General features: G+C 43.1%; 1 protein-coding gene across 1 annotated transcript in view; it reads right to left on the reverse strand.

The window, feature by feature from the left end:
• The window catches only part of sema3bl (sema domain, immunoglobulin domain (Ig), short basic domain, secreted, (semaphorin) 3bl), a gene marked incomplete at its 5' end in the record, with an annotated part of 44916 nt that extends 21863 nt beyond the window's left edge, over positions 1–23053 (reverse strand). The window contains 3 exon segments of the mRNA XM_030349924.1: positions 2560–2679; positions 12976–13038; positions 22893–23053. Coding sequence (XP_030205784.1) covers positions 2560–2679; positions 12976–13038; positions 22893–23053 — 344 coding nt within the window.
• Positions 23054–23571: the final 518 nt, after the last annotated feature.

The following is a 23571-nucleotide window of genomic DNA, read 5'->3' on the forward strand; positions in this document are numbered from 1 at the left end:
ACCTAAAGTCAGAAAGCAGGATGGGAGACGGAGAGCAGGAGGGACCCACTGCTGCCCCCCTCCACAGCGACCGCGCTGAAAGATAGAGTCAGCGGCGGGGGGGCGAGCCGCGGCTACATGTTTTTGTGTATGTCTCCGTCTGTCCCGAGCGGAGATGAAACACCCCGGGGGTCAAGGGTCAACCCACCCAGTGGCCATTGTGGAAGGTCATGATCCCGGGGATTCCCGAGAGAGCGGTGGGACAAACAGAAGGTTGTGTGTTTTGGACCACTTAATGGTTGGTTAAATAAATGAACAGGCTCCCTGTGGTGCCAGCCGCATTACCTGGACCCCTGCTCTCCCGCCAAGACGATCTACAGGGTCTGCTTAACTCAGGGTGGGGCCTGCTCAGTTCGTTGGATGCACACACACAAACACAAACACAAACACACACACACACACACACACACACACACACACACACACACACACAAACTCATAAACGCAAAGAAACATGCACCAATGATGCACACACACACACACTCACACACAAACTCATACACACAAACAAACATGCACCAAGGATGAACACACATTCATACACACACACACGTACACACACACACACACACACACACACACACACACACACGCATGCTGATGTACCATCACAAACACACATACACACAAACCCAAATTCTAATGCACCAAAAACACACACATACCCACAATGATTAGTTTGAAATGTTTGATGTTTAGTTAGTACTTGTTTCCAAGTCTGTCAGAAGACTGGAGTCCAATTTGTATTCCCTGCCTCCTCGTTGACATTTAAGTGGTTCAGGCTCCGCAGAAAGCATACATGGTCTAACCTAGAGTATCCTTCCTAGAATAGACGATTTATCATTCAACAAAGCCTGCTCATTTAAACAGCCCATCTAATAGTGGAAATAAATGTCTCCTCTTCATCTGCCTGTGTGTCCATCTAACCCATGCCCGTCACACACACAGTACGAGAAAGTATAGGGCTGCAGCTGCAGTAGCAGTTTGAAGGCTGTGGTTGGATGGGTTAGTGTGTGTGTATGTGTGTGTGTGTGTGTGTGTGTGTGTGTGTGTGTGTGTGTGTGTGTGTGTGTGTGTGTGTGTCTGTCTGTGTGTGTGTGTGTGTGTGTGTGTGTGTGTGTGTGTGTGTGTGTGTGTGTGTGTGTGTGTGTGTGTGTGTGTGTGTGTGTGTGTGTGTGTGTGTGTGTGTGTGTGTGTTTGATGCTGGGTCCTACCAGTACGAGACCAAAACCACACACATGGAGGATGATAGATGATGTGGTGGGCACCCAGTGGCAGTGGCAGGATTATAATGTACACACACACACACACACACACACACACACACACACACACACACACACACACATACACACACACACATGCACACACACACACACACACACACACACACACACACACACACACACACACACACACACACACACACCCACACGCACACACACACCCACACACACACACACTAACGCACACGCACACACACACACACACACACACACTAGCCACCATTTAAATGCATGCACGCACTTACACACAGGCCAGCACACATGCACAAGGACAATTTCAAGCAAGCACACACTAATATGCACATTCGTGGACTTACACACAGTCTCAAGCATCGGACACACACAAATGATTCAATTGCACTCGGCACAGGAAGAGAAATAGATCCCCTGGCATGTGGATCTCAGTGCCAGGACCCATCCGTCCTAGGTCCTCCTGCTGAGCTGGGGCTCTTTCCGTTGGGCCTGACACGACGTCATGCTGGCCTGAGCTCTGGAGAACCATACATTAGGACTGAGCAACAGTGACAGCCTCTGGTCAATGGCCCCATTCATCAACTCGATCTGTAAAAGTCTTTAGTTCAGTTTTTCTGTTTCTATTCCAGAGGCACAGCCTTTACCGCGGCGTGTATTAATGGGCCGCTGGGTTGCTTCCTAGCGGGCCTCACGGCGCAGCTATAAGGGAAGCCCCATGGTGCAGCTGAGTGGCAGTGCGGAAGGCCTCACAGCGGAGCTGAGGCAACCCTGCCGCGCAGCTGCATACTGCCTCGATACAATATCCAGACTCTCCCCGCTCTTACTTGTTCTCATAGTGCACAAACATGCAATCCGCATCAAGAATGCAAAAGTAATGTTTCTTGTCATGTAATAAGTGTTCAGTATGTGAGACAGAGAGTGAAAGAGTGTGTGTGGAATGTGAATGTGTGTGTGTATTCAGTTTGTGTATGTTTGTGGGTTTTTCTATGTGTCTGTGTGTGTGAGTGTATAAATCCATTCATATGTGTGTCTGTTTAGTGTGTTTATGTGTTCTGACGTGTGTATGTCTGCTATGTATGCTTGCATCTCTAGCTATCTGTGTGTGTGTGTGTGTGTGTGTGTGTGTGTGTGTGTGTGTGTGTGTGTGTGTGTGTGTGTGTGTGTGTGTGTGTGTGTGTGTGTGTGTGTGTGTGTGTGTGTGTGTGTGTGTGTGTGTGTGTGTGTGTGTGTGTGTGTACTGATCCCCCCAAGGAGGTCTCACCTCTCCTCTGTAGCCCACGTGGATGTAGGAGCAAATGGGCTGGAAGGCCCCGGTGCCACACGCCAGCAGGTGGGTGCGGTTGAACGGCTTCAGCAGACGCACAAAGTTGGCACAATCTGTCTGTGTAACACACACACACACACACACACACACACACACACACACACACACACACACACACACACACACACACACACACACACACACACACACACACACACACAAACACAAGAGAAGGTGTATTGGTTAATGTTGCAAATTTTTCATAAATGTGATCCCGGCTAACCTGGCTGGGTGCATGGTGATATGATGCTAAGGAGTTGATGTCTTAACAGTGTTTATTGATACCACATGTTGGTAATGCGCCCAACACACCAGTTTTATGAGATGAAATGTGATAGCACGCGCAGTCTGGAAACAGTAATGCAACAAAATGGTTTTTTATCATCAATTATTTGTTTTGGTTCAAGTAATATCCCACATGGTGTCTCTGGTTTGTCAAATCAATATTTCACAACATATTAGGATCAAAATAAGGGTTTACACAGTACTGTGAGGCATGGGCAAATGGGTCAAGACAAAAAAGATGAACGTGTGCACATGTGCTGGAAAGAAGAGAGTATGAAAGAGAGAAAGAACAAAGAAAAAAGAAAGAAAGAAAGAAAGAAAGAAAGAAAGAAAGAAAGAAAGAAAGAAAGAAAGAAAGAAAGAAAGAAAGAAAGATAGAAAGAAAGAAAGATCAAATGAAAGTACCAAAGAAGAAAAAGAGAAAAGAGGGAATATAATGAAATTAACAAAGAAAGAATGAAACAATCCAAAGGGGTGTCAAATGAAATACGCGTTACTTGACTTTTTTCAATAATAATTTTACTTTATTATTGTCGTAACTATTACGTTTCTCAAAGACGACTTGTAGCAAGTCGGTGTCAGACTGTATCTGTGCTGCACCTTTAGTAAAGAGGGACCACTTCCCTTTCCCTGTCGGTCCGACACTGGTAAAACAGGTGTGGAAACGAGGAGGAAACAGAGACTGGTTGATTGCCAAAGTTAATGTTGACCAGGTCAAACTCATATAATTGAGACTGGAGCGTGTCTGGTTTTAGTGTGTGTGTGTGTGTGTGTGTGTGTGTGTGTGTGTGTGTGTGTGTGTGTGTGTGTGTGTGTGTGTGTGTGTGTGTGTGTGTGTGTGTGTGTGTGTGTGTGTGTGTGTGTGTGTGTGTGTAAGGGGGAGGAAAGGAGATATTTTTTCTCTACATTATCATATATAGTCACATATCAAAATGTGAGAGCTGCCATTGTTTTTTTTTTTTTTTTTTTTCGTTTTTGTTTATGCTTGTGCGTGTGCGTGTATGTGTCTGTTTGTGTGTGTGTGTGTGTGTGTGTGTGTGTATGTGTGTGTGTGTGTGTGTGTGTGTGTGTGTGTGTGTGTGTGTGTGTGTGTGTGTGTGTGTGTGTGTGTGTGTGTGTGTGTGTGTGTGTGTGTTTGTGTGTGTGTGTGTCTTTGCCTATGTGTGGATTCCTGCTTTGTATATGTGAGTGTGGCCTGCTGTGTATACACGTGTGTGTGTGTATGGCCTGTGTGCCTCACAAACATCCATTAGCCACTTAAAGGTTGTTGATCGCTACCCAAAGCATGGAGCCAGACCTACTTGATAAACTTTGTCACGGGAGAAAGATAAACGGTTTACACAATTCAATGACGCCCTCCCACTGCAATTAATTCTCACGTTGTACAAAACCACGTTCCCATAAAACTAAACCAAACTGCTGAAAGGCTTTTAGCGTCCGTTGAAGTCAGCCGAGTCTCTTACCAAAGTAATTTGCAATGGTTTTGTTTAGTATGACCAAAAAACTAAACGTTTGCACATCTCCAAGAGTAGTCTTGCTTCACTTCACTGAGCCAAAACAGACAAGGGAAAAATACTTTGGTGCTTTGCTTTAGGGTGGAGCTGATGTTGAAATGCCTGTGTGTTTATCTCCACCCTGAGATATGTAGCGTGTAGCGTGCTGAACTCTGTGTGGTCTTAGGGTTTATTAGCTCTGGGTCCCGGCCCAGTGACAAGGTGGAGCCCTGGTGACAGGTTGGGTTTGGGGTGGACAGATTGAAGCCTTCTTTTAACAGCTAATTATTATTATTAGATTATAATTAAATAGACAATTGGGTGGATTATTTTGTCAATTATTTTGTTGGTATCTGGCATGCAGATTAATTGCAGATTTAAACGATTTTTATTACAAATTGCATCGGAATTATCTAAGTTGATTGCCTATTGATAGCCTCCAGTTGCATTTAGCAGCCGTACTCCACATCAAGATCTGGGCGTTGAACAAATTTGTAGAACCTCTGCTATGAACCGAAGAGAGTCTTCACTTCTAGACGCTGAGCTCATTGTACGGAGGGATTCAGGAATTCACAATAGTATGAGAGCCATTATGATCCTGCTCGGATTCAGTGCACCCTTTGACCTCCTGTTTTCAGACTAACAATTGTTGTATTCACGGGATCTAATCAACACGTGGTGGGGGTACTCATGCTTGAACCAATCCAAATGTAGTTTACTTTCAAATCTTTGTAAGCTCCTTATTTCCTGAGTCCTTCTAAGTCAACGTTTTGAGAGTCCTAAAGGGGAACACTTCTGTTCACTGCGATTAAACATCCGTTCTTTTTAATTACCCTATTATCCCTGGTCCGGGGGACATGCTTTTAAAGACATTGATACATTGACTTCAATACGTTAAAATGGCATCAATGCAGACTTAACAAACGTGCAAGGCGGCAAAAACGCTAATTTACCACACGGTCAATACTTTACAATAGTAGGGTTGGATTAGGGATATATTGCTACATTCACATTATTATTGATTGCAAGATGTATAGATGTATTGAATATATCATGCAATCGATAGAATGAAGCGACAATTGACAATACAATTTGAATCGAATCAACATCTTGATCAAGAATTAAAAAAAATAAAAATAATAATAATAACTCTGATGCATGATAGCCGTTTAGATCGATGTCAGCTTGACTGACTCTGTTGTGTTGCACACCCTGCAGAGCGGGACAATAGAGATCTGTGTTGTCTGCTGGACCGTTTAAAGGATCAAGAATTAAGTGAGAAGCTTTACACCGAAGTAGGAAAACACATTCCTGCCTCACACCCAGGGATTGTTCCGGAACGTTGTGTGGTCTTTCCGAGGTTAAACAGCAATATGGGAGGCACACACCACCAGAAACAAACCAGGGCCTCAAACCTCATTTCTTCTCTCCGCGAGTGTCCGTCCTTTAATTAGGCTTTCAGGGAGGAACCGCATGTATCCAGGGAACCTGAGAACCAGAGACCCAGCCCCCCACCGGGGAGCCAGGGGCGATGTAATTACTAGCAGCAGTTTGCCTGGGTCAGCACTGTGGTACTGAGGACCGGGGGGGTGTAGAGGTCTGCTTGTCATCTCTGTAAACCGTTGGACTTAATCAATTAGGACACGTGGAGTCCTCATTTGGAACATGTTTTCATAAAGGTGTTAGGGAGGGAAGGCTTGAAGTCGCGGAGCTCTGGGATCGTTTTTTTCGCTACGGCTCTGAGAGGCGTCGGGAAATGTGTCTTCAATCGAGTGGAGGAAGGCGATACGCTCTGTCATCGCGTCCTAACGCTTGGATTAGCACCCTCACTGAAACTGAGTGATTTGACTAATCTTGGCACATCGCATCGCTGTTCATTTCGCTATTAAAACCGGCACCTCATAACTTGGGAATGTTAAGCCAGAATATGCTGTGTCCTAGTGTCCAAAAAAGACACACAAAGTCCTACAATATCAACACAACAACTAAACTGCCAGAAAATCTGCGGGGTCCTCAAAGCCACATGAAGCCATCTGTTCATTGAGGACTAAATTGAATTAGTTGTAGCGGTCAACTCCACCAGAGCGTGGACTAGGCTGGACCTAGCCTGACCATACCAAGGAGTGGAGGGTCAGGAATTTGGCGAGAAGCTTCCAACGTAAACAGACAGTGCTCAGTGGAGCCATCAAACAGCGACACACTCACAAAGATCCAGGCCTAACACACACACACACACACACACACACACACACACACACACACACACACACACACACACACACACACACACACACACACACACACACACACACACACACTCACACACACACACACACACACACACACACACAGATGTGGACACGCTTTCGAGAGCGTTTCGGAGCTGGATGTCCAAGGCGTGTAAGCCCCAGTCAAAGCGTTTGGTCTCAGCAGCTGTGTAATGGTCTCAGAGGTCGTCTTAGAGGCCTGCTGGTTACTGGATGCCAGGGAGCCCCAGAGGAAACACACAATGACCCCTGGCCAGGGATAGAGATGGGTTTAAGGCCCGAGTGAAGGTTTACAAAACTAGCCACACTATCATTATAATAAGCCCTAAACACTGAAGAAAACGATTGGTTGAATTAGCTCATGGTCATGCAGGAGATGATTGCATTTTTGGGGAATTTTGTGCATTTGGCTATTATGTTGACTAACCATCATGCATATGAATGGGTGGAGTGAGAGAGGGATCAGAAATAGGGAAGGGGAGAGAGAGAGAGAGGAGAGAGAGAGAGAGAGAGAGAGAGAGAGAGAGAGAGAGAGAGAGAGAGAGAGAGAGAGAGAGAGAGGGAGAGAGAGAGAGAGAGAGAGAGAGAGAGAGAGAGAGAGAGAGAGAGAGAGAGAGAGAGAGAGAGAGAGAGAGAGAGAGTGCTAGATAGAGAGAGGGGACCATCTTTTTCTCATTAGAGATCGCTTCCCTGACAATGCAGACCACAGTCCTAGTGACAGACATGCTTTTGGCAGGTAGCATCTGTATTCTAAAGCAGCCAAGACCAATTATTAACGGCATAAGCTGAGACCTTACAACTTGCATATGAATGTATTTCATGCTTTAGAAGTTTTATTAGTGTTTAATACAAAGTGAACGTCTTGCCTCTGGTTTGAGTGGGGCGGGGTTAGGAAGCCCTCTGGTCCAGATAGTAATGATGGAGCCAGGGCCAACAAGGAGAGATTAGCCTGTCAACGATGTTCCACCGTTTAATTTGTAATGGTAGTTTTGTAAAATACTCTCTCTCTCTTTCGATCTCTCTCTCTCTCTCTCTCTCTCTCTCTCTCTCTCTCTCTCTCTCTCTCTCTCTCTCTCTCTCTCTCTCTCTCATTATGTGTGTTTGTACATGTGTTCCTGTCTCTGTCTTGGCAGCACATAGATCAGCACAGCCAGAGGACAGGGAGCAGAAGAATCTTTTGACCAATACGTGTGATTCAACACTAAGGCACACAGAGGAAGGACCTGCGACAGCTTCTCCATCACACACAAAATTGTGCACACATGCACACATTCATAAGCAAACACACACACACACACACACACACACACACACACACACACACACACACACACACACACACACACACACACACACACACACACACACAAACACAAACACAATCTGTAACTAGCCCCAAGGGCAACAGGGGAAGGAAATGCTCATAAAAATGACACAAGATGCAAGCATCTCAGCCGCCATTTCAAACACTTTGAATAGATACAATCACACACACACTCAGATGTATGAGGGGCCGTCTGGGACAGAATTCATACTTGGTCTTACACACACTATTATACTCTCTCACATACACTATTATACTCTCTCACATACACTATTATACTCTCTCACATACACTACTACTCTCTCTCACATACACTACTATACTCTCTTACATACACTACTATACTCTCTTACATACACTACTATACTCTCTTACATACACTACTATACTCTTACATACACTACTATACTCTCTTACATACACTACTATACCCTCTCACATACACTACTATTCTCTCTCACATACACTACTATACTCTCTCACATACACGACTATACACTCTCATACTTACATGTAAAAGGAGTTTAATAGTTTGAATGAAACGGAAGTGAGTTTGAATGAAACGGAAGTGAGTTTGAATGAAACGGAAGTGAGTTTGAAATGTTCATAAGAGTCCGCAGAAATCGAATATCAATATTATTTTAGTGTAATTACATTGTGTATATGCACAAGCCATCTTATACAAAGCAGCCGGAAAATAGAAAACCGAAACGCTACTATGTTTTTTTTTAGAAAACTGCGATTCAGGGTTTGAATTCTGCTATTTTCGTCTGATTCATTGAATCCGCTGCGTTTGCCAGGGTCTCAGGGTCTTCCGACTCTGGGGAAGAGCCTGCTAGTTTACGCACACCCCTTGCGCATTTGTTTTCTCAACCACACGTGAGACGTTGTTTGACAGGCTGGATATCGTCAGAAAGGTATTTTCATTGGCTATTAGGATATCTAAGGCCCGTCCCTGACTCTTGCTGTCTGCCGGTGTAGCTGTCAATCAAAGTATACACGCACCGTTTTGATAGTGATCGCCTCATTGGCTTGTAAGGCTTGTAAACAAGGAAATATTGGTCTTACAGACATGTGGGAGGGCTCTATGTCACCGTGAGACCCTGGCAAACACAGCGGATTCAATGAATCAGACGACAATAGCAGAATTCTAACCCTGAATCGCAGTTTTCTAAAAAAAAAAACATAATAGCGTTTCGGTTTTCTATTTTTCGGCTGCTTTGTATAAGATGGCTTGTGCATATACACAATGTAATTACACTAAAATAATATTGATATTCGATTTCTGCGGACTCTTACGAACATTTCAAACTCACTTCCGTTTCATTCAAACTCACTTCCGTTTCATTCAAACTCACTTCCGTTTCATTCAAACTTTCCCGTTTCATTCAAACTCACTTCCGTTTCATTCAAACTCTCTTACACATACTACTATACTCTCTTACATACACTACTATACTCTCTTACACATACTACTATACTCTCTTACATACACTACGATACTCTCTTACATACACTACTATACTCTCTTACATACACTACTATACTCTCTTACATACACTACTATACTCTCTTACATACACTATTATACCCTCTTACACATACTACTATACCCTCTTACATACACTACTATACTCTCTCACATACACGACTATACACTCTCATACTTACATGTAAAAGGAGTTTAATAGTTTGAATGAAACGGAAGTGAGTTTGAATGAAACGGAAGTGAGTTTGAATGAAACGGAAGTGAGTTTGAAATGTTCATAAGAGTCCGCAGAAATCGAATATCAATATTATTTTAGTGTAATTACATTGTGTATATGCACAAGCCATCTTATACAAAGCAGCCGAAAAATAGAAAACCGAAACGCTACTGTTTTTTTTTAGAAAACTGCGATTCAGGGTTAGAATTCTGCTATTGTCGTCTGATTCATTGAATCCGCTGTGTTTGCCAGGGTCTCACGGTGACATAGAGCCCTCCCACATGTCTGTAAGACCAATACTTCCTTGTTTACAAGCCTTACAAGCCAATGAGGCGATCACTATCAAAACGGTGCGTGTATACTTTGATTGACAGCTACACCAGCAGACAGCAAGGGTCGGGGACGGGCCTTAGATATCCTAATAGCCAATGAAAATACCTTTCTGACGATATCCAGCATGTCAAACAACGTCTCACGTGTGGTTGAGAGAACAAATGCGCAAGGGGTGTGCGTAAACTAGCAGGCTCTTCCCCAGAGTCGGAAGACCCTGAGACACTGGCAAACACAGCGGATTCAATGAATCAGACGACAATAGCAGAATTCAAACCCTGAATCGCAGTTTTCTAAAAAAAAACATAGTAGCGTTTCGGTTTTCTATTTTTCGGCTGCTTTGTATAAGATGGCTTGTGCATATACACAATGTAATTACACTAAAATAATATTGATATTCGATTTCTGCGGACTCTTATGAACATTTCAAACTCACTTCCGTTTCATTCAAACTCAATTCCGTTTCATTCAAACTCACTTCCGTTTCATTCAAACTATTAAACTCCTTTTACATGTAAGTATGAGAGTGTATAGTCGTGTATGTGAGAGAGTATAGTAGTGTATGTGAGAGAGAATAGTAGTGTATGTGAGAGGGTATAGTAGTGTATGTAAGAGAGTATAGTAGTGTATGTAAGAGAGTATAGTAGTGTATGTGAGAGAGAGTAGTAGTGTATGTGAGAGAGTATTTAGTGTATGTGAGAGAGTATAATAGTGTATGTGAGAGAGTATAATAGTGTGTGTAAGACCAAGTATGAATTCTGTCCCAGACGGCCCCTCATAGCCCCTCATACAGATGCATAAACACACACATACACACATACACACACAGACACACACACATACACTGACACAAACGTGCACAAACTAACTAATACCATATGGGCATTAAGACATTTCTTGTCACAAACACAACTTTTGTCAGAAGCTTTTTCTATCTAGAATCTATTTTCCCTTTGTGTGCCTAGAGTACATACTGCGGGATTCTGTGTGTTTGTTTACAAGTTTAAATGGTAAATATCGTATGCCAGGTCAGCAAATTTATGAGTGTGTGTGTGGGTGTGTATTTGTGTGTGAGGGGGGTGTGTGTGTATGTATTGTCATAACTTGAGGACATGCGCGTGCGTGTGTGTTTGGCCATGTGTTTATGTGCGTATAAAGCAGTAATTGCAGTTGTTTTATGAAGTCTAGGAACCACAAAGCCACTGAGTGGCCTACTCCATCTTGGAGGGAGTTGCATGGTGTCTCTATACATCAAAGAGTCCTCATCACAACGCAGCCCCAAGCTTTTCTTTCGTTCCTTTCTTATTTTTCCTTCATTCTTTCTTTATGGCTAATCGTTTTTTTCCCCTCATTTGCCCTATGCACTTTTTCTTTTTTCATTTACATTTTCCAAACAAGCCGTTCAATGTTCTTTCTCCGTAGACTTTTCCGTTGTATTTTCCCGAGCCCAAATGAACATTCACTTCAGTAATGACTTTTCATCAGGAGATGTAATCTGGAGCTCCTATCATCCCCTCTTCCTCTCTGCTTCTCTGGCCATTGAGGTGTTGTTGTTCGAATCCCAAGGAGTTCAGGGTTGAAGGCTATTGAGAGAAATGTATTGTTTCGCTGCCAGCATCAAAGAACCACTTCAGAGACGACCATTTAATGTTTGATTAATTAAAACAAAAAATGCTCATAGATTCATTTTCAGTTATTGCATCAAAATGACTGCATCGGTTTCTGCATCGGTTTCGAGTTGAGACTGGGAGTTACATAAGACATCCATCTTATTCCCTTGAGTATTTCATAGCTCCTTCATCAACGTCCTCTGCCCTCATTTCACCTTCATCCTCCAACTTTCTTCCCTTGATGTATTCACTCACCCTGCTCGCTGAATGTAATAAGTTTAAGACAAAACTTTTGTTTCTTCTGTTGCAAAAACAGAACTTTTTATAAACCTCCCCAAATGTATTAATCTGGAAACGCCGGATTTGCAGTTGATGTGTGGTCGTGCAAAACACATGTCTCAGAAAAAAAATCACAACTGGGACGAGATCCAGGCCTCTGCAGGTGGCTGGTGTAGAAACACCAAGAAGTTCAAGTTTTAATATGGATGGACAGCCTTTTCAAAATGCTGATGAAAACTTTCGTCCGGCCAGAAATTTGTTGAAACGAGACAGCCTGCTGGCCTGCTTGTATCCCCCTCTCTTCCTGGCGAGCCTCAGGCCTTAATTTCCCCTCCTCCCCCGGTCTTCATTAAAAGGCGGAGAACCTCCCGTCTACATCTGGTTCCCCTGCGTCAGGGTGTGCTCCTCGCCGCTGTTTGTCTTACGGTATACAGGGGCGGGGGGGAGGATGCATAGGAAGGAGATCAGAGGCGACAGCACCGCAGGGCAGGAAACTTCAGTCTCGTGTTAAAAAGCGTGGCTGTGGTCTGATGAAGCTGGGGTTCTAACGTTATCCCCAGTCTGCTGCGCGTGCCGCAGGCCAGGCGGACGCCGTAACAATCAGGCCGGCTTGTGTTTAGCGTTAGTGTTGTTTTGTCTCTCGGCTCCGGGTGACTCTTTAGGGGAGACCGTTTTTTCCTGTAATTTTATGTCTTTTTTTTTGTGGGGGGGAGATCTGCATCTTGGCCCTCGAGGATGATTACACAGAGATTCAAAAGAGATTAACCAAAGAATGTGACTGAACCTCTGGGACATCACAATCAACTGTGAAACACTGTTATGGGAAATTGGGTCTTTCTTGATGTGCAGACAATTTTTATGCCAAGGCCTTCTAAACTCGGGAAAACCACATCACCAATTGTTTTGGGGATGGAGTTGACGGGTTCGGTTTGAAAGGTTTGTTTGTTTAAAGTTCCTTAAAAGATGAGTTCTTCAGAGCAATCAGTAAAAAAGAGAGCCAGGTATAATTTAAATTCAACGGCATGCGTTGAGGTAGATTGGTGAAGAAGAGCCACTTACCTGGGGTTCTTTTCCCCTCTGGATGCAGTCATCCCTGTTGCCTGGCAATGGCGGCCAGTGGATCTGAGACAGGTGATAGAGAGAGAGGGGGGGGGGGAGGAAGATAATGAATGACTTTGTTACTTGAGACAGAGTTGATGAGATTAATAAATTGGAATGCAGGAGCTTCCTACGCTATATTACCATATGCCTACTCTGCATGGATCTTGTTTATTTTTAAATTGTCTTGTGCCTAGGCTTCATTAAAGAACCACCAACAAGCCCACAAGCTTGACGTAGCTGAGATGGGGACTAAATTACTTCAGAATAGTGGAACTATCTTCCATTTGATTTTGTAAGCATATGCTGTCAAGGTTCATTAGGGTTGACGTCTATACGATGCTAATATTGGCTTTGGCTATGAATACTGATTATTTGGTATCAATTTGTCTTAATCAAATGCTCCAAAAGATGACTAAAAAGTCCATCAACTGACTGGATTCAACGAACTCTAGTCACTGTTCAAATTTTAACTTTAACTCTTACATACTTCTGTATATGTGTTATGGTTTTTCATCCACCCTCCCATCTATTTCATTATCTTAAAGTGTTTATATCTTGGCCACATTGGGATGTATTGGAAGCCGACAGAGGTGTCAAAAGTATTCACATTCATTGCTCAAAAAGAAGTATGTATACTAGACCTGCCAAAACATATTTTGGCAGGTCAAAAGTAAAGTCTGACAAAATATGTATCCCCCCTTTATAACTTTGGCTAGGGAAGAAGAAACATGTAAATTCTTCATTCAGTATGCATTATAGTGAAAGGACACATATTTTCGCTATTTTTCATATTTATAATTGCGATAGGCCTACATTATTAGGCCTACCATGATCAGTGTTATTATTTTTATTTATTGACAATATTTTGCAACAACATCCTCCGATTTTGCAACTGAATTGTGGATACAGGAATAAAATACGATCAGCTGTTTTTCAGTAGACAGCTGTCAGTTTGGCCGGTGCAATGAGTGAATAAAGATTGTAAACATGTCGGAAGAATAAAACATAAATTTTGACAGATAAATTACTACTTTACAGCCTCGTTGATAATCAACATTTTGAAACACATCAGCCTTGGATGAATTCGAAGCAGTGTCCTTCCGCCTGCACTGGATGCAAGCGCACACCCGCGGCCGGGGATACAATTCTTATCGGGGGCACAGCACAGGAATGAAAGCAAGACAAAATGAAATAGGAGTGACAAGGTTATTTTTTAAATGTAAGAAGAAGAAAGTACAGAAAATTAGTAGAAGTAAAAAATCGGCTGAAAAATAATTACTCAAGTAAAGTATAAATTTCTACTTAAGAAAGGTCACAAAGTATTTGTACTTTGTTACTTGACACCTCTGGAAGCCGGTCACACGCTATATTCACTTCTAGGTAGAGCTGTACATAAAAACACCCTCAATAACCCTAGGCTAACTACTGCCTCACTAGCGAGCAAGGCACTAGTTAGTATGTTGGATGGTAGTGGTGTTGTTCCTTGATTGAGTACAAAAAAAATACCAAATTAAATAATTTTCTTTGTCTTGTATGAATAAAAATGGCCAAAAAAAGAAATAAGAAAAATGATATTCAATTGGAAACACATTTTGGAGTCAGCAGCAAGTAGGTCATTTTGCGAATACTATGGCTGATACATAATTGAAAAAACTTGAGAACTTCTAATACTGAATGCTACATCATTGTGATCTCAATATAAAGCTAACCTTGCCTTTTTTTAAATCAGCCCAGGGTTTAGATATTACTTCTAGAGCTGTCAAGCGATTAAAATATTTAATCGTGATTAATCGCATTAATGTCATAGTTAACTCTAATTAATCGCGATTAATCGCACATTCTTTTTCTATGCTAAATATCCCTTGATTTTTTTGTCCCATAATTCTTCTCATTTTAATTCTCTTATTAACATGGTGAAGTGCATCGGCTTGCCTTGTGCAAATGATTTTTTATTGATAACAACATTGGCATATACACTGATCAAAACAGGACGATACAAAAAAAGAGCCTATAGTGCAATTAAACGACTGCTTTGAACAAATGTCATTTGAACATAGCAGTCAGGCTACTGCTTCTTTGTTTTGAGCCAAAAAAAAAAAAAAAATTTTTTTTTTTTTTTATAAAATAATTGCGTTAATCGCGCGTTAAAAAATTGAACGCCGTTAAATTTGGTTTGCGTTAACGCCGTTAATAACGCGTTTAACTGACAGCTCTAATTACTTCCTGTCTGATTCCCGAACATGAACTCCCGAAAGATATTGGCTGCAATTCCAAATTCCCCTGAGAAAATCGTAATCGACTACCAAAAATGTCCAGAGAAAAATAAAAATTGTAGTCTAGTCCGACAGAGACATAAAGTCATGGATTCCACAAATCCAACCGAAAACATCTGGATCTCACAAACCTTTTATCGTGGTCAACACAGTTCTCACAGATCACATCCAACAACAGTTGAGTAGGAATTCTACCCTCGATCTTTGTTTTGAGGGGAAAACAATGATTCCATCTGCCCTAATTGACCAGTAACATGAACAAAGATAATGTTTTCTGATGACTGATGCTGCATTGGTCTTTCTGGCTGTTTGGTTTTTGGTCAATTGAGTAATACGGTACTTCAGTGTGTTGCTGTCTATGGTTTATCTGAGACAATACGTCTTTGTCGAGCCGGCCGGAAGAATGACTACCATTTGGCGGCTGAACTCCACCCAGAGGGAACAGATGGGACGAAGGAGTTTTTTTTGTGTGTGCGTGTGTTTGTGGCTATCCCATTGTCTAGCCTTTGCAATAGTATATTTCTTTATTTTTTCTGTGCATGTATGTGTTTCTGTTTGTGTGTGTGTCTGTGTGTGTGTGTGTGTGTGTGTGTATGTGTTTCTGTTTGTGTGTGTGTCTGTGTGTGTGTGTGTGTGTGTGTGTGTGTGTGTGTGTGTGTGTGTGTGTGTGTGTGTGTGTGTGTGTGTGTGTGTGTGTGTGTGTGTGTGTGTGTGTGTGTTTCAGTTATGAAATGGACAAAAAAGGAGATTGGCCAAACGATAATAAACCAGACTAAGTAATGTGATCTGTGCTGTGGTATCCTTTGCTCCTATTAAACCCAACACGCACACATTAACACACATGCACACACGAAAATACACACGCACACACACACACACACACACACGCACACACACAAACACACACACATGTTCATTTTCTATTCCAGACTAGAATACTGTACATGTTATAAATAGATTCAACCATTCCATAAATCACCTATTTCCAAAAACTGTGAGAGAGACTGATCCCAAAACACACCTGCACCTTTCACATGTAGCCACATGAAGCTCTCGTATGGACATCACAGACATCGTCATTCAAACCCAAACCAAAGCCCTTGAATGTCTGGATAATGTGTTTGTTTTAAGGGAGTGATATACAGGGTACTGTGAGTGCTAAAAAGCTGTGGTTTGAGATTTCAAATGCAGCGTCTGTTTCAGTGCATGTTCTTACTTTTTTTATGCTGCTTGACATCTTCTTAAACCTAGGATAATAATTACCATAAGGAGAAGAGCTTACTTGAGTATGATGTCAAGGCACTGATGTTATCATGCGTGCCTCATTTTGAAGGAAAGATGCCAGACAAAAGAAGATGACAAGCAGACCCCAAAAATATGAAGGCAGTTTTGTTTTAGCTTTTGCCAAAACATTCTCAGAACTTAAATGTTGATCATATTCAAACTGCAGGGCCTAAAGTTAATCTCCCGAGGAAGGCCCTGACTTCATCCTGCGTCACCTGAAACACATAGTTATAACCTTTATCTGGAGTGTTCAAAGGAATAATTTAGCAAAACATGGTGAATCAGCGAACAATCGCCCATTTGTTGTACGCTTTGACTTAAGACAGTTTACTCCACATCAGGGCATACCCCCAAATTACCCCCCAAATTTTTTTGAATTAAAACCCGTAGCACGCTGTTGTGGTCTCATGGTTCACTCGCATAATGTGCCGTTTGAAACGGGCCTTTCTAAAACCTGGCACCGGATCGCCCTCGGTTAGTAAATCATCAGGAGCAGCGGGGCGGGTTGGACACGGCTCAGTGGAGCTGATACTCCGCGGAAGCCGGCCCGGTCTTAAAACCCAGTCCTCGGTCCCTTGGACGCGAGTACGGTTACATGGAGTGTGATGAAAGAGATGCAGTCATCACATATGGCCTTCTCAATGCCACATTGTTCACTGTGGCTAACTGTTTCTGATATAGCGTTGAGGCCACAGTGATTCAAATAGGCATGCCACGTGGGGTTTTAAGGGAAGCACCCTCTATTAATAATAATTACAAGCAGTTTCAATTACAAACAGACCTGCATAGAAACTGCACTAAAAAAGTAAAACAATTCAGACGGTATGGATTGAAAACATCTATAGTAATTATCTCAACCACTAACAACTATTAAATCATCTTGTTTTTGAATAATTACATAAATATAACCGTACAAAAGACATTATTTACTTTATCTTAATTTATCCCCAAGGCCAAATAGATGACCTTCGACCCGAGCAATATTACGCTTTAGCTCAAAACGCCCTCTTAAGTCGGGTTTGAAACCTGACTGTAGGAACGACCCAACTGGCTGAACCAATGGTGGTGGCTGCGAGGGGGCGATGAATGACAGAATCTCCGATTGGCTCCGGCGGTGTCTGTAGGCCCAAGAAAAACAACGCTGAGTGATCCCAACGCTAAACGTATAGAGCACGCACAGCCCCCCCAATCATAATTTGTTTACGTTGCGCTACACTTTTCACCAGGGGACAAAGTCAAACATTTACATCACAATGTGGAGCATTTCCACACGCTACGGCATTATTTATTGTTCTTTAATTCGACTCGGCTAGCGGCAAATGCTCTTTCGCTACACCCGTCGGGTCCATTCGATAGACACACAGCTGGTGTGATGCTACATAAACCATAATTTGACTCCATTCCCTCTCGCCCCGCATCCAACATACTCCAAATCGATGTTTTAGCACGGAGACACATAAGGATCCGATTAGAAGACGACGTGTTGTGTAACTGGCTGTGAAGCACCAAGGCTTTTACACCCGATTAAATACCCTCCACTACGGTGGGCTGTGGCGGCGGCTGGTGGAGGGGGCGCTGTGGTTTGGACCGTCCATTGGCACGTCCATGCCATACAGGGGTCTTGGAAATGCGTTTGGACCTCTCCTGTTCCCCTTCTATTAAGCGTCCTTCAGTACGCGATAGAGCGAGACACACCGGAGCCCTCAACCAATCGCACGGCGGCACGAGAGGTGTGTCTGCGGCCGTTTTGTGGCGCCGGTGTTCCCACTGGCGGGTCGACCAACGGCTTCGGCGCGCTGCCTTCGCTGGCACCGTGGGATAATACAGATAATAATAATCCTAATTCGAATAATAGCAACCGTGGCAGAAGTCGTTCGTCTCGGATATTATTTTTTATAGTTTGTGGTGAGGAGTACGAGAATGTGATGTGTTCGTGTTTCGAGAGAGGCAGGGTGGGGGGGACAACTCTTCTCTTGTGAGAAGGGGAAACATGGGGCTGTACGTCTCTGATGGTCTCTCTGGTTCCCCCGCGTAATGTATAGATCTGGCCCTGGGTGGGGGGACGGGCAAACCACACAAGTCTTTGACACTACTTCATGCCTCTCCGTTTCATGTTTACTGTTCGGGTAGAAAGAGGATCTGGTTAGATTTTTAAAGCAGACTATTTGTGGGCCGAAGGCGAATGTAAGGAATACTATACGTGCGGGGGCATTGTTTTAACATTGAAGTCTGGAAGTGTGCGTATGTAGTGTGTACTGATTACTGGCACACCATGGGGTTTGTGGGTGACTGTTCAATAAATCAGATAAAGTCAGGAGTCCTTTAAACTACAGATGGCTGCATGTATATCACGTAATCTTGATGGAATAATAGAAATTAAATTACAGACCAGCTCTGTAGCTCCACATGTTTTCAGTGTTAGTGTGTGTGTGTGTGTGTGTGTGTGTGTGTGTGTGTGTGTGTGTGTGTGTGTGTGGTGTGTGTGGTGTGTGTGTGTGTGTGTCGGTGTGTGTGCTGTGTGTGTGTGTGTGTGTGTGTGTGTGTGTGTGTGTGTGTGTGTGTGTGTGTGTGTGTGTGTGCGTGCTTATGTTTGTGACTGTGTATTGTGTGAATGTCTGTGTGTATGCATGCATAGAGAGAGAGATAGAGACAGTGATAAGGTGGGTCTGTGTTTATGTGTGTGTGTGTGTGTGTGTGTGTGTGTGTGTGGTTGTGTGTGTGTGTGTGTGTGTGTGTGGTGTGTGTGTGTGTGTGTGTGCGCACGTGTATGTTGCAGAGGTCAGGGCCTCAGCGAGTATTGTGTGCGATGAACATATGAGAGTAGCAGACTTCCGAGTCAAGTCAGACATGGAGGGAAATGAAACAATGGATAAACATCTTGGCTCTGGTTTACTTCAGTCTCCTTCCCCAGACGTTTAACATAGCCTCGATGCCCCATACATGCAAAACACAAATGTAAACACACACAAAAACAATTTGTTTTGCATGCCTCTACCAAGTCACATGAGCACATGCATACCTGCATGCATGCACAACTACATACAAACCCGTATGCTCATGCCAACAAACAAACAAGCCTCACATAAGTATGCAAACACATAAACACTCATAATTATTTACAACTCTTTGAATATTTAAGTAGCACTTATAAACATAAAAAAGATAATAACAAAAAAAACATAATACGTAATAAAAAAACATTAAAATACAATTATACTTTTAAAATATTATTATAATTAAAGTATTCTTATGATTAGAAAGAAAACAAAGAATTTAGGGCACTATTCAGTGGAAACTGAAAAACAATAAGGGTTCAAGGATAGCTGTGTGCAGGGAGCATGGCTAATGCTTTTCTCCTCGACATGCAAAGCCAGCGTGAGTGACGTGAAGCTCGGTTTTAATTTAGTGACCGCTCCTTGCTCCACAGCACATACTCCTGCAGTCCAAACCATTCCTAGCCTCAGAAAATAAATCTAAAAAAGATAAAAAAGACTTGCTAGCCCAAACAAAAGCTCACATCTGCGAAAACCACCCCGAAATGCACAGGATTAAGGAGGAATTCCACGGTACAATTAGATTCCCATGCGATAGCTTTCATATATTTCTTTGCTTTATGTTGCTTGTTATCTATAATCTTCCAATGAGCTCTCCTTGTCTGGTTAGGACTTTGCAGACTTGTGGCACAAAGCCATGTGTGAGCTGTACTGCTTTATAATTGACCTCTGAGCATGCTGCTAGTGGAACGTAACGCGATACTTCACCTGTACATCGTGTACACTGGAGCCCTCTGTTCTGACCTGCTACATGGATGGACTTGGATGGATGGGTTCCTACACATGACTGCCAGGACCTGAACTGACTGAACCTGAACCTGAATCTTTAAATTACGTTTGTTTTTTATAAAAAAAAAAACAAGGATATCCTTACTGCCGGTGATTAGCATGTCAACTTAGACTAATGCAAGCAATTTTTTGTCCCCAAATGTAACTGCTGCTACCCTTTTCTTGCTTTGTTTCTCTATACGTCTCTCTCTTCTCTCTCTCCTTCCCCTCTTTTTCCCTTTTCTCCCCAGTCTCTCTCTCTCTCTCTCTCTCTCTCTCTCTCTCTCTCTCCTCTCTCTTCTCTCTCTCTCTCTCTCTCTCTCTCTCTCTCTTCTCTCTCTCTCTCTCCTCCCTCTCTCTCTCTCCTCCTCCTCTCTCTCTCTCTCTATCTCACTCTCTCCCCCCACCATCCATCAACCGCAGGATGTTTAATGACTGTGGACCCTTGTCAGCAAAATTATCCATAAAGGATCAGACTTCTTGGCACCGGCCATAATTCATTTCTCATGTCTGTCCTCATTCAGTGTTACCCCTGACCCTCTGAAGTGCAATGGATGGATTATATATAATTCATACTTCTGCGTAGATAGCAGCTAAAGAACGGCTTAGAGTGCGGGATCCTCCCATAATAAAGGTCTACAGATGTCCCGGAATGAGCGACTTTGGGTGTCTCTATAGAAGCACCCACTCAAACGAATAGAAGCACCCACTCAAGCACCCATCTCCTACGGAGGGTAAGCCGCCCTTAACTCCTTCAGATGGGAAGGTGGAGGGGGCTGTGCTCCGGCGTCCGTCACGCCGATAGACGTGGAGTTTTGAGGCTGACGGGCACATGTGGAAACGAGAACCAACGGCCAGGTTGATTTACAAGGGGTGGTGAGGGGGATTGAAGGAGTTGCGGTTCCTGCAGGTGTTCCAGTGCAAGGGAGGGCGTGCCACTCTCCCTGCCCTGACAACACAGGAGACATGTGGGGCTCGTGCTTCATGCTGGATTGCCGGGGGGCTGAGCAAGACCGAGGGAACTCAATGAAGAACAGGTCCGGCACGAAGAGACTTTAAACAGATCAAGAAGTTACCCATTTTTTGTATATTCTAGATGAGTAAGTAAATATTATAATCGAATGGAAAAAAAAACTATTTTTTATTGATTCTACCAATAAATTGCCAATAAATTAAGAGAAAATCTATTCATATACAGCACATGTATCTGATTAAGTATGCTGTGTCTTTGTGTCCTTAATTTGTGCATCGATATTTCCAGTGATGACACAGTAACACCAAATCACTGTGTACTGTGTACTGTGAATTTAAGACAAGAAGAAAGCACTTTTTACAGATGTTCGGCCGGGTGAAAGAGCAGAACTAAGAGGGGTTAGGGGATCTCAAAGGGCCATCTATCACGGGCCCCTGCTGTACATTACTTACAGAACCCTTATCAGTGATCTAAGGTCCCCATGTGACGACAGATGGAGGCTATTTTGGACCTCGTACATTACAGTACGTGAGTGTTTGAGGGATAAAAACCTTTCTTGCAAATGTATGCATCAATTACATAAAAAAGTGTTGTAAGGGAGAAATCATTAATTATCTTAAAGCCAAACATTACCAGCACACAGTTAATTGTTTGTTATTTCATCCATTACCACTGAATCTCCACTTCCATGGCATATAATTGATGATGATCCCCATCATTAAATACTATCAGTGTGACCAGTGTGATGACATAAATCAGTCGTCAGACTTTTTATACATTTCATTTTAACCCTAGAAAATAGCTACTAGCTATTAACTGCAAGTCAACATTAAGTAACTTCAACAGACTTAACTGTAAAATATTGCAAATTATGGACAGACTACTTGTAGAGAAGATTGGTTGTCTACATCAGAGATGTTCACAAGTCATGGATGGTCCAAATGTAATTTGAAAAATGCACCCCCTGCCGGCGACTTTCATTGGTTAGTGCTGCAAGTTTGTCCCGCTCACGGACGCTCTGCCTCATACGGATACAAATCACTTTTGCTACGCATGTACCACCTAGACGTGTTGCAAAACTACCTGCAACGTGGGCTTAGGCAGATAGGCCTACATGTGCCGAAACATGACGGTGAACTAGACACGTCTTTAGCATTATGGAAACTATGGAACACTTCTACCTTTCTAGTTTCTGTAAGGGATAATGTATAGAACGCCGGTCATTATCGCGAAAATAAGGCGACGTTCTATTCAATATCCCTCTTTTTACAAGGCTACTTGCCAAAATGAAAAAAGTAGCTTCACACCGCCAGTCCGCCAAAGACGTTGACTTCGCTTCGCAACCGAGGACGCTGGGGTTGATAAGTTACTGGACTTGCAGAGTGATACGACAGATGGCAAAAAATCCACTTTCCCTGACAGCGGCCATTATATGCTTAGAAATGGTGAATTATCAAAAAATTGAAATGAGTTGAAAAACCCTCTTTGACTCAGAACTCTTTGACCTTCTAAAGAGGTTCTCACCTCTTTGGACTCGGTAGCGGCGGGGCCCAGCGTGAGAGAGTAGAGCACATCCTTCCCGCCCAGGAAGAGGCGGTCATGGTACTCGTCGAGGAAGACGGCGGTCAGCGCGAGATCTCCTTGGTGACCGCTGAAGACGGAAGACCTGTTGGTGGACACCAGCTCTAGGGGAGGGGAAAAAGAGAGAGTATAGGGGGGGAGAGGGGAGAGAGAGAGAGAGAGAGAGAGAGAGAGAGAGAGAGAGAGAGAGAGAGAGAGAGAGAGAGAGAGAGGTTTGGGATTCGGAGAGTGAGAGAGTGATGAATTGAGAATGAGAGATTGAATTGACAGGGAATGGAGTGAGACGACAAGAGCAATGAAAGAAAAGTGTCAGAAAATCCATGGAGAAGTTGAGGGAAGAGGGGGACAAGACAACAAGGAGAGAGACAGAGAGAAAAGAACATTTATTATTCAATCTGCTGCATTCATGGTCGCTTGTTTGCTGAAACATTGTACATGAAGTAGCGTAACAGCAAAGCAAACCGCATCAAGTTGGAGATGCTTCTGAGGATAAACAGAGGGAGAGACGGGAATGAGTAAAGCAACAAAAACAACTTTATACAAGACCACTAAAAATTTAAATCGTTAATCGAGAACTACCATAAAACGTCCTGCAGCCGCCAAGCACAGAGGCCTCTGATGA

This window comes from Gadus morhua, unplaced genomic scaffold (assembly GCF_902167405.1).
Source record: "Gadus morhua unplaced genomic scaffold, gadMor3.0, whole genome shotgun sequence".
Lineage (NCBI taxonomy): Eukaryota > Metazoa > Chordata > Actinopteri > Gadiformes > Gadidae > Gadus > Gadus morhua.